We start from the raw sequence: 12,343 nt of genomic DNA, 5'->3' as shown, positions 1-12,343 counted from the left end.
AATCAGAGGGCCCGGGGAGTCCCTCAGATGACGCAGATGGACTTCCTGGAAGCAGTATCAGGTTCTGTAGCAGTACAAATGCACACATATACACACACACATAGACACATGCACATACACACATATACATGCGCACAAATAGCATGCAGCATATACACTCAGATAATCTAGAGTAACGCTGTGCATGAACTGAGGCTGTTTGCACAGAGCATGAAACACACACACCTCGATTTTGATTCACACACACACACACACACACACACACACACACACACACACACACACACACACACACACACACACACACACACACATTTGTATGTGTGCGCACACAAACAGAATGTGCACACACACAATCAAGGTAAGTCGTTGCAGAATACTAACACACACCAACACAAACTAAAGCAGTGCACTCACCTGGAAGCAAAGAACACACACACACACACACACACACACACACACACACACACACACACACACACACACACACACACACACACACACACACACTCAAAACCCCTAATGTGCACCCCCTCAGCAGGTGTACAAACACACACATTACTAATTAGACACAGGTGGACCATCACATCAGCCACTCTTGTTCTCCATTTGTCAATTTCTCACCCCGTCTCCTTTCTCTCTCTCTCTCTCTCTCTCTCTCTCTCTCTCTCTCTCTCTCTCTCTCTCATCCAGTCACATTAACATCACCTTCTGGTTGGCAGGCAACCAGATGACAGAGCTGTCAAAGGAGGAAGGTACACAACAGGAAGTCTCTCTCTCACACACACAAGATGAATGATGCCAGTTGCTGATGCTGATTTTGTGTGTTCTGTGAAGTACAAAGACAGTGATGTTTCATAATCAGTCTAAAATCTTTCTCTGGAAGATACTTTCAAGGATGCAGTGCAGCAGAAACTCGAACCACCTTATTTTATGTTTTCAAAGAAAGGGTGGTACTTTGAAGAATAGTCAAGGATGCATGAAGCAGGAGGCGTCTGCCCACAGATACAAGTACCAGACCAAACTCAAGGTGTCTGTCCAAAACAGTGGTCCATCATACAGTATATATGTCCACCAAGAGCCAATGACAAGCTTTCACATTGTCAGAATTTAAGACCAACTGATGTTTCAGCCCAAATCCACAAACCAGCAATTTGGAATATGGTATGAAATGACGTTTAATGTACCGGTCGATGCTCACAATCATTCCATCTTCTATTAGCAGCGATTCATTTCATGACATATGTGACACGTAATGTTGTTCCGTGCAGGTGGATCATCGCTAAAGAGAACAAGATGCAGCGCTGGTCTACAGTCTCTAAAACAGCCAGAGCACAAACATATAAAGATGACTTCAGTTATTTTAACTGCAGACACACCTGAGCAACATCAGGTTAGAGACACACTCATGTAGAGGTAGTCACCAGGTTACCACAGTGTATGTCAGCTGTTATTAGTCAGTCTGCACGCAGCCAAAAGCTGTGTGTGTGTGTGTGTGTGTGTGTGTGTGTGTGTGTGTGTGTGTGTGTGTGTGTGTGTGTGTGTGTGTGTGTGTGTGTGTGTGTGTGTGTGTGTGTGTGTGTGTGTGTGTGTGTGTGTGTGTGTGTGTGTGTGTGTGTGAATAAGAGGTAAACATTGTAAAGCTCTTTGTGAACTGTCAAGGTAAAAAAAAAATGTGCTATAAGAGTGCAGAACAATGAACATTTACACTCACACACTTACATCTATGTCCACATGCATTCCTCACCATCCTTCCACAAATACCCCCATCATCAGTCTATTACCAGTTAACAGAAGTAACCAGGGAGCACAGTTATGAATAAAAGCGGAGAAGTAGATGGAGCAGTTAAAGGTCAGGAGCTCAAGCTTTACAGGTATGAGTGCTAAAATTCTGAACACAATCACGAGCTCAGGTTCTGGTGTCTTTACAGGCACAGTGGTAGCAAACCTGCTAATGTCACTGTGACAAAAGTCCCAGAGGCTGTGCACAGTCACCTCCGCTGGCTGTTTCCATCTTTATTCTGTACCAATGTGGCATAACCACTTACTGAATAAAGTAATATTAAATCAAAGGCAAGAGCTTTTTTTAATTTTTTTTATTAAACTCCCTCTTGGACAGCAGGAGAACTTTGACCAGCTTGCTCTTCTTCGGTTCCTCTCCTACCCAGTCAAGTGTGTGCTGTGTCAGCAAGAATCATCACATATACCCAAAGCAAACACAAGCTTGTTACAGCACACACACACACACACACACACACACACACACACACACACTTCAGCAGCATCCATGCTGACCCTGGTTAAAAAAAAAAAAAAAAAAAAAAAAAAAAAAGGAGATGTATAACAGTGTTAAATCCTCACCTCATAAGCGTTCCTGATATTGAGCGGTTGTCCTGTGGCAGCTACGTGTCCCACAATGCCCTTATTCCACTCCAGTCGGATGCAGCTACTGGACGATTCCTCGAGTGTGGATCCCTCGGCCACGTCGAAAAGCCGGCTGACCAAGAACTTCCTGTTGCAGCTGTCCTCGCCAACCTGACATCACACACACATACACAAATTATAAACACTGGGAAGGATGATGGGGTCAATAACCACAGATCAGAAACATGTACCTCAAGAGCCAGAAAGTACAAACTACAAACTGCAGGAGACTGAAGACACAAAGTCATTGACATGTATGGAGGCATATCAATGCATGGGGAGTGAAAGAGAGAGGAGAGTAGAGGTGAGGAGAGGTGCTCAGTGCCTCATGGGAGGGCCCCCAGCAGATTATACGCATATGTTAACAAAACTAAAGGGACAGTTCAGGGTCACCTGAGTCAGCCTTAACTCAAAGTCTTATCAAATAGGAAAGTATTAAGATGTTAAAAGTAGAGACGGTGTCTGCCCTCCAAATCTAAACTGGGAGCTGGTTCCATAGGAGAGGAGTCTGAACCACTGAAGGTTCTGTCTCCCATTCTTCTTTTGGAAACTCTAGGAACCACAGGTAAGCCAGCACTCTGAGAAGGAAATGTTGCGATGGGATAGTAGGATGCTATGGCGTTTTGAAGATATGAAGGAGCTTGGTCACAGAGTTTTGTGTGTGAGAGGAAAGATTTTAAATCCTATTTTTGACTTGACAGGGGAGCCTTTGAAGAGAAGCTAATAAGCAAGAAATGTGATCTCTTTTGCTAAATCCTGTCATCATTTTGGATCCATCGGAGGCTTTTCAGGGAGTTACTGGGACATCATGAACAGAAGGGATTATCATAGTCAAACCTACAGGTAACAGATGTATGGACTTGTTTTTCAGCACAGCTCTAAGACACGATACTCTTAGTATTAACAATATTTTTTTAGGTGAAAGAAAGCAGTCCTGCAGACTTGAATACATCATTTGTCATAATTTTTTTGTCATTTAACGTCTTTCTTTTCTTTATTTGCATGGCTTCAATCACAGATCGCAACTACACATGTGTTTATTGGTTTGTGCATGTTAATCACAAGCCTCTTGCTCATCATGAGAATGAATGTGTATAAGTGCAGCAAGAAATACTTTTTACCATTCATTTTTGAAACTGCTGGGATACATCATAACGGAGACACGAGCTGATCACAGCCTCTGTTCTTGTTGTTAGAGGGTGAAACAAGGTGATATATAAAGAATATACAGTGGAATTATTTCCTTACGTTCCAAGAATGTGACAAAAATAACAGTACAGAGCGAGAGCCATGAGGTAATTAGCTGAGCTTAGAATAGAGGTTTGTAGTAGGGAAAAACAGAAAGTCGTGCGGTGTTCAAATTAAAATGTTCAGTTTCGACAAAGTTAATAAATGAATTGATTTCATTTTATTTGTTTAACTTGTAGACCACGTCTCCAACCCATCGCTCCAAAGCTACCAGTAGCTCGCCACTCGTTTCTGAGGAGATCGCAGAAGGTTCGAACAATCTGTAACATAGACCTAGGCGGGTGGGTGGGCCAGATATACAGTACTGACAGCCACCTATGTATATTAGGAAACACTGGATTTTCCTCTTAAATCTTATATTAGAACACTTTATTTGACACTTTTCAAACCAGTTTGGCCACAAAAGAGTTGTGCCCTCACCCAATTGGAAATGTAAAGAAATGTATACTGAAAAAAGCATGTACGTACTGTTGAATTTAAGCTGTTGTGATACCAAATGTGTGCGAATTGTATCCATTTGCGATTGATTACATAAAAGAAGCTTATTCGGCTGGTTTGGGTGGAGCTCAGGTATGTGAATAAATGGTACTAAACATGAGGAGCTCTCAGACATTTTGTCAAAATAGCTCACAGAGGGAAAAAAGGCTGGAGACCCCGGCAGTGGCAGTTACGAGCAACTCACTTGTACCTCTGTTACACAAACACCTGAGAATAATATTGTTTCATTTAACTCTGAAAAAGAAGGCTAATAAGCATATTTCTTCATTTGTTATACTATTGCATCATTACTATTACAGAGTGAGAGAGAGGGACAGAGAGATTCGTACCAGAAACAGTGAGTAGCGGTCTGCAGCAATCAGCTCGTTGATGTGGAGGAAGATTTTATGGCAGAGTGCTGTCACATCCAGATGACTCGACACGTCCTTCACCAGCTCCAGCAGCCTGGCGCAGCGGTCACCCCTGCTGCCACTACCACCTCCGTTACCACCTCCCCCACCTTCACCCATCACTGAGCCCCGGAGAGGGACGCTTTCACGGTCAGCGTCGCTCAGAAACGTCAGAGAGCCCTCAGAGTCTTTAACCACGATGGGCCGGAGCGGCCTGTCGAATTCTGACGCTGAGATTTTGCGAGTCGGGGTGCCGGGCGCCGGGCTGGGGACCGTGGCCGGGGAGGGGCAGCGGTTTTCCAGGAGGCTGAGGGTGGACGGGAGGATGTTTAAGGCAGAGGTGGGGCAAGGGTCTGCGAAGGACTGGTGGGCCCGCTGCTGTGGAGGATTTTCTTTGGAAGCAGATGGTTGAATAGTGTGGACGCGCTCAGCGAACCAGGCATTCACCATCTCTCTGTGAAATGGGAAGAAAAAAAAACACAAAAAAAACTTGTAACAGTTTCTTTGACATACTGGGCATTCTATATCTGAGGAAGTGTTTCAGAGGTACTGTAAGTCAGACATGATAATACCACTTGAAATAATCACCAATGACAAAAAAAAAAAAAGGACCACTGCATGTGAATGTGTCATTGGTTATTGCATGCCACCAAAACAGCTCTGACCCGCTGAGGCATGGACTCTACAAGACGTCTGAAGGTTCCCTGTGGTATGTAGCAGTAAGAAATTTGCAGCAGTTACTTGAAACTTGATATTTTAAGTCACAGGTCGGCGCTGCTGTGAATCCGATTTGTTTCAGCCCATCCTGCAACACCTTGTGGCCAGTTCATGGTCTGTCCCTCCTCGGAGTACTGTCAGCAGGTACGCACCAGTTCTTCACTCGGAGAACCAAACACGCCTTGGAGTTCTAAGATGCTCAGACCCGCTCATCAGGCCACAAGCACTAGACTCTTGTCAAACGCACTCAAGCCTTTATACCTGAACATTTCTTCCATATTCAACAAAGTGACCAGGAAAACCAACTGTACACTTAACATCTAACATCCAGACCCGAACAGTTTGTTGCAAGAGAATCAACATTATTCCCTTTATCCGTGAGTAGTATTAATGTTTTGGTTCTTTTGGTGTAGATCAGCTGTAGTTCATACACAGATGTTATATTCTTGTCAGCTTAAAACAAAGCACACATCAAAGGAATGAGTTGATACATAAGACACGACATTGGTTGACATGTAGACAACGATCAGAGTGGCATCACTTATCATCCACCTCAATCCTGCAAGAACACAGATTCTCCCCAGTTCCTGTACCAAAACATAAACAGACATCCATCACAAGCTCTTTGTCTAGAAAATTCATGCTACCACAAGAACTGAAAAGACAACACAGAGCAAATATGGCATATTTGGAAGAAGGGCACTTTTTTAGTGCACTGTATAGTTGTTGTTGTTTTGTTTTTTTAAAACATCGATTTCCAGATCGAGATGCTTAAAAACGCTGTTTTTAATTTCTTCAATTTTATTTTTGTAGTTTGTCTTTAAATGGTTTAAAATATTTAAATATATCTGACGGTTTAATCTGTTTGGTTCCGTGCAGCACTTTGGTCAAACTTTGTTGAAATTAAATATGCGATATAAATAAATCTGATTTGACTTAAATATGATTTTTTTTTTTTTTAAATATCAAATTGTTTCAAACACCACAGGTGGTTTGAATATTCAAATAAATTGTCTGCAATGTTTAAAGTGTTTTTGCCCACATATGCATTTATCCACTGCTTTCCTCTAATTCCACCAACAAGACCCAAACACACTCACACCATCTTCCAATCCGTCATGAAACCAAATTCCTGACTACAGTCAGCAAAAATATTATAGTGTTTGTCATGACGTTAAATAGAAACACAGAGGATGTTTTTACATGTCAATCCCATAAAATGACTCAGAAATCTTTGGTACCCAAACAAAAACCTTTTCTATGAGATTTGGCATCAAATGTTGTGGTCAGGATTACAGAGCTTTCACAAAAAGTCCATATTCAGCATTACTCATAGTGAGTACTAACTAGTGGGTTACACTGGTTTTCCACAAAATTATGTGGCTAAAACTCAAGCAGACTGAAATATAACAGCAAAATTCCCTCAACTGACCAAAGTTGGCCAGGTACACTTTTCCTGAAGAGAATAGGAGCAGAAAAAAAATGGCAGAATATGAAAGAAGACACCAAATTAGAAAACTACTACTGATTATTTACATTCCTGGTTACCCTCTGTCATTCATTCTCTGTATAAACCTGTGCAAACGCTTCCTTCTGGCATGTTGGCTCTGAAACTGATGTTGAGTTTTAAGTGGGAATATGTAACTTTTGCTGAGCAACATCAATGAGAAGGAGTGAAATGGGACCAAAAGAAGGAAAAGAAAACATGTTGGGAGGTAGCCATGCTGGTGGTTAGCGAGGCTACTTCTTGTTTTACTTTATATAAAGCCACTAAAATGTTATCCATGACAAACTAAAATGTAGCCACACGCTTACACAATTAGTCAATAAACTGCATAATGTCTGATAATATTAGCTCCCAATAGCACCACAAGCGGCTGGTCATACTAAACCAAGTGAGGATGTAGCAACAAAACCAATGAGAAGTTGTGTTTAATTGCTTGTCAATTCAAATTTTCATTTGTGAGAGGGAGAATGTGTTATTCATTCTTTCAGTATTTCCACACGGTGTTTTTACCTTCAGTACAATAAGTAACAATCAGCTTGAGCTACTATAAATTAATCTTTAAACTTAACAGAAGAAAGCCATAAAGGATTTTTAGAACGAGCTTTGCTTGCTGGAGTTGAAAGTATAATGTGTCAGCATGTCCTTCAACCAAATCAAATCCAAAGTATTTTTTTTAAACATCATACATCTGAAAACGTTTTTTTTTCATAAGTATATGAGAGCTGTCTGCCAGCTACAGTCAAACTATGAAATAGAACAGCAAATAAGAGCAGTTCTTAGCAGTGACAACAGAAACAATAAAGCAAAACTGACCTCAAAATAAACGTAAGGTAAGTGAGCATGCTGGGGGAAATTAATGCTGGTAGCCTGTTGTGGATATATGCTCTGGGCACACACTGAGGAAAAAGAGCTCTCTTTTACAAGCTGACTTTATGTGTAATCAGACAGAAGATAACAATGTCTAACACCAGTGATAAGGGAGACAAACATGCAATAATAATATTAGTAATGAACAGTATCCTATTATTATAAAGGCAAAATCAAAGCACACTTTGTCTTTAGTCTGTGTGTGTGTGTGTGTTTTGTCACAGAGGGTGTATGTGTGTGTGTGTGAACAGTACATTGTAAGGGATTATGGAGAATCTCTCGAATCAGCCGGCACATTGTCTAATCAACCCACTCACATTTCAAGCATTCACATCTGCTTCAGCTTTTCTGACACACTGAAGGTCGAGTGACTCATTCTGTTTTCAGGCCAGTCAAAGGCCCTGTTCACCTGAAGGCCAAAACCTGGAGAAGATGATTTAAATGAGGAAAAAGTGCTGGCCGTGACATTAACCTGGTATCTTGGATCCAGATGACCATGTGTCTGCGTTGTGTCAAAGGTGATCCGGTTCAGTCCTTCTTACTCTGTCTCCCACTGAGCTGGCTGCCTCCCCACGGAGACGACCCTAATGTATCCAGGGGAGGTGTGGCTGAATCAATACCTCTCTAAGAAATGCCTCTCAACCAGAACCGCGAAATGGCTGATGTGTGCAAAACTCTTGCGCAGCGCTGGTCAACTTTTGTTTTTGCTTTCATAATGTGGTCAAAAACAGCAGGAGAGGTGAAAGAAATAAGTCTTCTAACAATGCTTTTTATGGAAAATGTTTCAAGATGAATTGGGATGTTTTGCTGTTGCAGAATGAGGAGAAAACTGCGCAAAGTTACCATGATGGTTTAAGTGGATAAATGGTTTTGAAGGGGTTTGTCACGAAAACAAACACAGCCTCAGTGTCCTGATGAAGTGCCGCCAGATTGATCAAATGTCCAGATATGCTTGTTGCAGAAGTGCCGTAAAACGACTGTCTGCTACCGCTCCAGAAAAACTGATCCGGAATCTGTTTGCGTAAAAAAAAAAAAAATTAAATGGATAATTTGAGCCGAGCCGCGCGCCTGAGGTCTAAAACAGAAATAAGGTACTTTCATGTGGAAGGCTTGTATAATTATCACGAAGGGGTCTAATCAACAATAAGCACTTGGAATTAAACGGAATAACTGGCAGCAGTAAAAGTTAATGATTACGTTACATACGTGTAACTCTCAGAGCTGTTACTGATTGTGAAGTGGATGGTGAAATAAAAAAATAATGGTGAGCCGTGAGACGGTGCGAATCACCGCAGCTCTGTGACATCCACAGCTCTGCAGGTAGCACCTGAGTGGAGACGCGCGGTTTCTCGCAGACCCCCCCCCCCCCCCATTCTCCTCCACTGGGGAGGATGTTCACTGTTAGATTAGATCAGTGCACGGTTAAATTGTCGACAGGTAAAGTGACACCTATAACAATAAAAAAATAATAATAATAATAATAATAATAAAAAAACCATTCTAAACTAACAAAGGCAATTTAACGGATCCTGATTGGTTGCGGGGCTGCACACGAAAAGCAAAAATAGTTTATTCCCGCAGGAAACTACACTCCCGTTCTGCAGGCTGCACATAAACGGACCCCTCCACGCTGTCCCCATTTTTTTTTTTTTTTTTTTTTTACCTTGACGCCTTCCTGATAAAGTAGGAGTGCGTGAACTCCAAGTGGTCGTCCAGCCACGCTTCCATCCTCTCGTTTTCCTGGGAACAGCAGTCCTCCATGGCGCAAAGGCGACAAGAGTGTCCCCCACTGTGAGCTGCGGTTACCGTTTACATCTATACGTGGGACACCGGGTACCGAATAATGTGAACGGAGAACGAGAGAGAGAGAGAGGGGGGGGGGGATGGGGTGGGGGGGGGGAGGGAGGAGAGCGCGAGGGGGGGGGAGCTCGAAAAGAGAGCTACTCGCGGCCCGGTCGGTCGGTCGGTCGGTGCGCGCGGATCATAAAGCGGTGACTGTGTGCTTCCCAGCTGGTGAAGCGACTATGGGAGAATTAGAGAGAGAGAGAGAGAGAGAGAGAGAGAGAGAGAGAGAGAGAGAGAGAGAGAGAGAGAGAGAGCAGCTCACAAATACAAAAGTGTTACAAATATGAAAAAAATATAGAAACAATGTAGGCTATAGGTTTCCAATATTTACATAATGTAATACTATAATAATACTTAGGACACTATAAACACACTGGAAAAGTATAAAGAACATTACATTGTCTTATGGTCCAAATTAAAACATAAGATTAAATTGCCTAAAAAAAAAATTAAACTAGTCTGAATTAAATAGTTCCAAGTGGTGGTGTTTCATTATCTATACTGTATTGACATTACACGTTGATACATATTTTATATTGAATATTAAAGAGGAATTACAGTGACTTAATATATCAACATCTGTTTAATACCCCATTAACAAGATGAACTCTGAATTCAATGAAAAATAAACACTGTGTAAATGCATGCAGAACGCATGGATCGGAACCCATATGCTCAGCCATATGTGGCCGGGCTGGCGCTTTGATTGGATCTAAACCAGGTGAAATTGCAATCTGTAAATCAGGACCACATTCTGAGAAAAGACTGTCTCTCAGCCTTAAAGGCCGCCTAACTCGCCTCTTTCTGCTAACTCAAGCAAGCCCAACAAAAGCTACAGGAAGTAGCAGCAACTGTAACTCCAACAGCGTTGCTTCCCTTAACATGGGACACAATAGATCTGTAGAAGCCAACAAACTAGTTTGCATATTGAGATTGGATGAAAACTGTCAATGCACAGACCCATGGTTGGATGTGAGTATCCAGATAACATATGTAGACATTGTTCGCATATTAATACCAATAGGGATCAAAGGTCTTGGAGAAGACTGCTGCTTATGTTGGGAAAAAGATCAAACAAACTTGTGTAAAGCCTTTTGTGTCTCCATGGGAGCTGCAGAGCTGCATGCAAAATCACCTTGTTCATTCATTCACTACTCCCTGTATGGCAGATAAGTGAGATTGTGGACCCATCATCATGATTTTCCAATCATTTTTTTGCATTTACAGTATAAAATTTGGTGCACTGCATTGTGGGATTGTAAGCAGAAAGAAGGTTTTTTTTGTTGATCCATTGCAGACTTTTTTTTGACTACGCTAAATACTGAACATAATTAGACATTCAGAATTTGAACACTCAAATAAATGTAAATGTATGCAATATATAGTCGATAGAGAGTCTAGGAAACCAGCAGAAACGGATTTTTTTTGTTTTTACTCCTACATTTCCCATAATGAAACTGGATAGCATTTCGTTGTTAGACTTTCCCTCCATGCTAAATAACTGTGCCCTTTCAACTTCTATAAATTAAGCTGTCTGAGGCTCTCTAAATTAAATCAGAGAACCTTGGATTACATTATGACATCATCAAGGGAGATTTCCTCAGATTTAATAAAGCTCTACAAGAGACGCAGAGGACGTTAGCCTATTTAGGTTTTTTTTCTTTTGTAACTGCACATACTAGTTATGGCATTCCAAAGAACTGGAGAACGTATCTCTCTCTCCACCTCTTTCCTTTGAATATACCCCTTTCATAAACAATCTGCGGGAAAACGATCTGGGAAGGTTGGAAAAAAACATTCCGACACATTCCCTAAGGAACAATTTCTTGAGTTTAAAGATATATGATAGTTCCTAGAACTGCTCTTCTGTCTTTTTTTTATTTCAATATAATATTGTAAACAGGAACATGAAATGATCTACTTGTGAAGGTATTTCAGGGAAACATGATAAAACTTGTCTTGACCTTGTTTACATGGTTATGACAGAAGGTCTTGTAGATCGGGTAACTAACAATATTTCTGGCATAATCTTTAAAGGTTATTAAATAAAAAGTTGGCTCTCGTGAGTAGCTCAACATAAAGTTCTTCAAAACCAAACCCTACTGAACTAATACTGTCAAATTTCAGACAGGAGTCCAAATCCAAGATTGTATGTTGCTGCATGTAGCAGAAGTTAACTGTAGGGTAATTCAGAGGAGTAGTTTTGAGAAGACCAAAGTTTTGACCAAAAATTACTGTAAAGTCAGCTCCAACCAGACCTCACTTAGTCAAAACAGTATTAAGTTTCAGATTGGCTTTGCGTTAGGTAGCAGAACTACCTTAGAGTAATTTAGGGTATCATCACAGTTTAGTGTATCAATTAACCACGACAGAACCACAGGAATATGAAGAGTTTAGATTTTGTGTTGAAAAGTATATAGTTAGTTAGTCTGATGTATTTTGCCTCTTCGATGAAATAATCATAGGACACTTAAACTCTAAAATACATAAATAACCCATCATGTTTGGGGCATATAGTGATTCCACACTTAGTATAACGTACTATATTTGAGCATGTTTGAGCCAGTCCAGTCCAGTACATTTAGTAAGTCTGAATGTTGTACACTGTACCCGACAATCCGTGCAAAGGTCCGTTTGGAAGAGGCAGACTTGGGTCCAGATCAAACTTTTTCCACATGGGGGTATGACAGCTAGTTGTTTCGAATTAGGGAAGTGTACTGCTGTTGAAGGTATGACATCAACATTACTCAATTGTCTGTCATCTTTTTAAACATAAAAAAAAAATCAGTTCTCTGCACCAGAAATCCTTAGAAATCTGTTTTCTTGCACATGTCGAGTGTCCTTCATG

At 41.2% G+C, this 12,343-nt stretch overlaps 1 protein-coding gene across 2 annotated transcripts in view; it reads right to left on the bottom strand.

Moving 5' to 3' along the window:
- Positions 1-9,620, bottom strand: part of pde5ab (phosphodiesterase 5A, cGMP-specific, b) — a 57,355-nt gene extending 47,735 nt beyond the window's left edge. The window contains exons 1-3 of one of the 2 annotated variants that reach the window (XM_069721860.1): positions 9,314-9,620; positions 4,500-5,013; positions 2,362-2,535 (exon numbers count right to left, since the gene is read on the bottom strand). In XM_069721860.1, the coding sequence (XP_069577961.1) occupies positions 2,362-2,535; positions 4,500-5,013; positions 9,314-9,411 (786 nt within the window). In that variant the 5' untranslated portion in view covers positions 9,412-9,620. The remainder of the gene's footprint in view (positions 1-2,361; positions 2,536-4,499; positions 5,014-9,313) is intronic. The other variant, XM_069721859.1, reaches the window with a different exon arrangement.
- Between the last annotated feature and the right edge of the window lie 2,723 nt (positions 9,621-12,343).

Source organism: Brachyistius frenatus, unplaced genomic scaffold, assembly GCF_029030835.1.
Source record: "Brachyistius frenatus isolate BFR_SWC_R1_liver_20210118 unplaced genomic scaffold, ASM2903083v1 Contig_275, whole genome shotgun sequence".
NCBI lineage: Eukaryota > Metazoa > Chordata > Actinopteri > Embiotocidae > Brachyistius > Brachyistius frenatus.
This window is presented reverse-complemented; position numbering and strand designations above follow the sequence as displayed.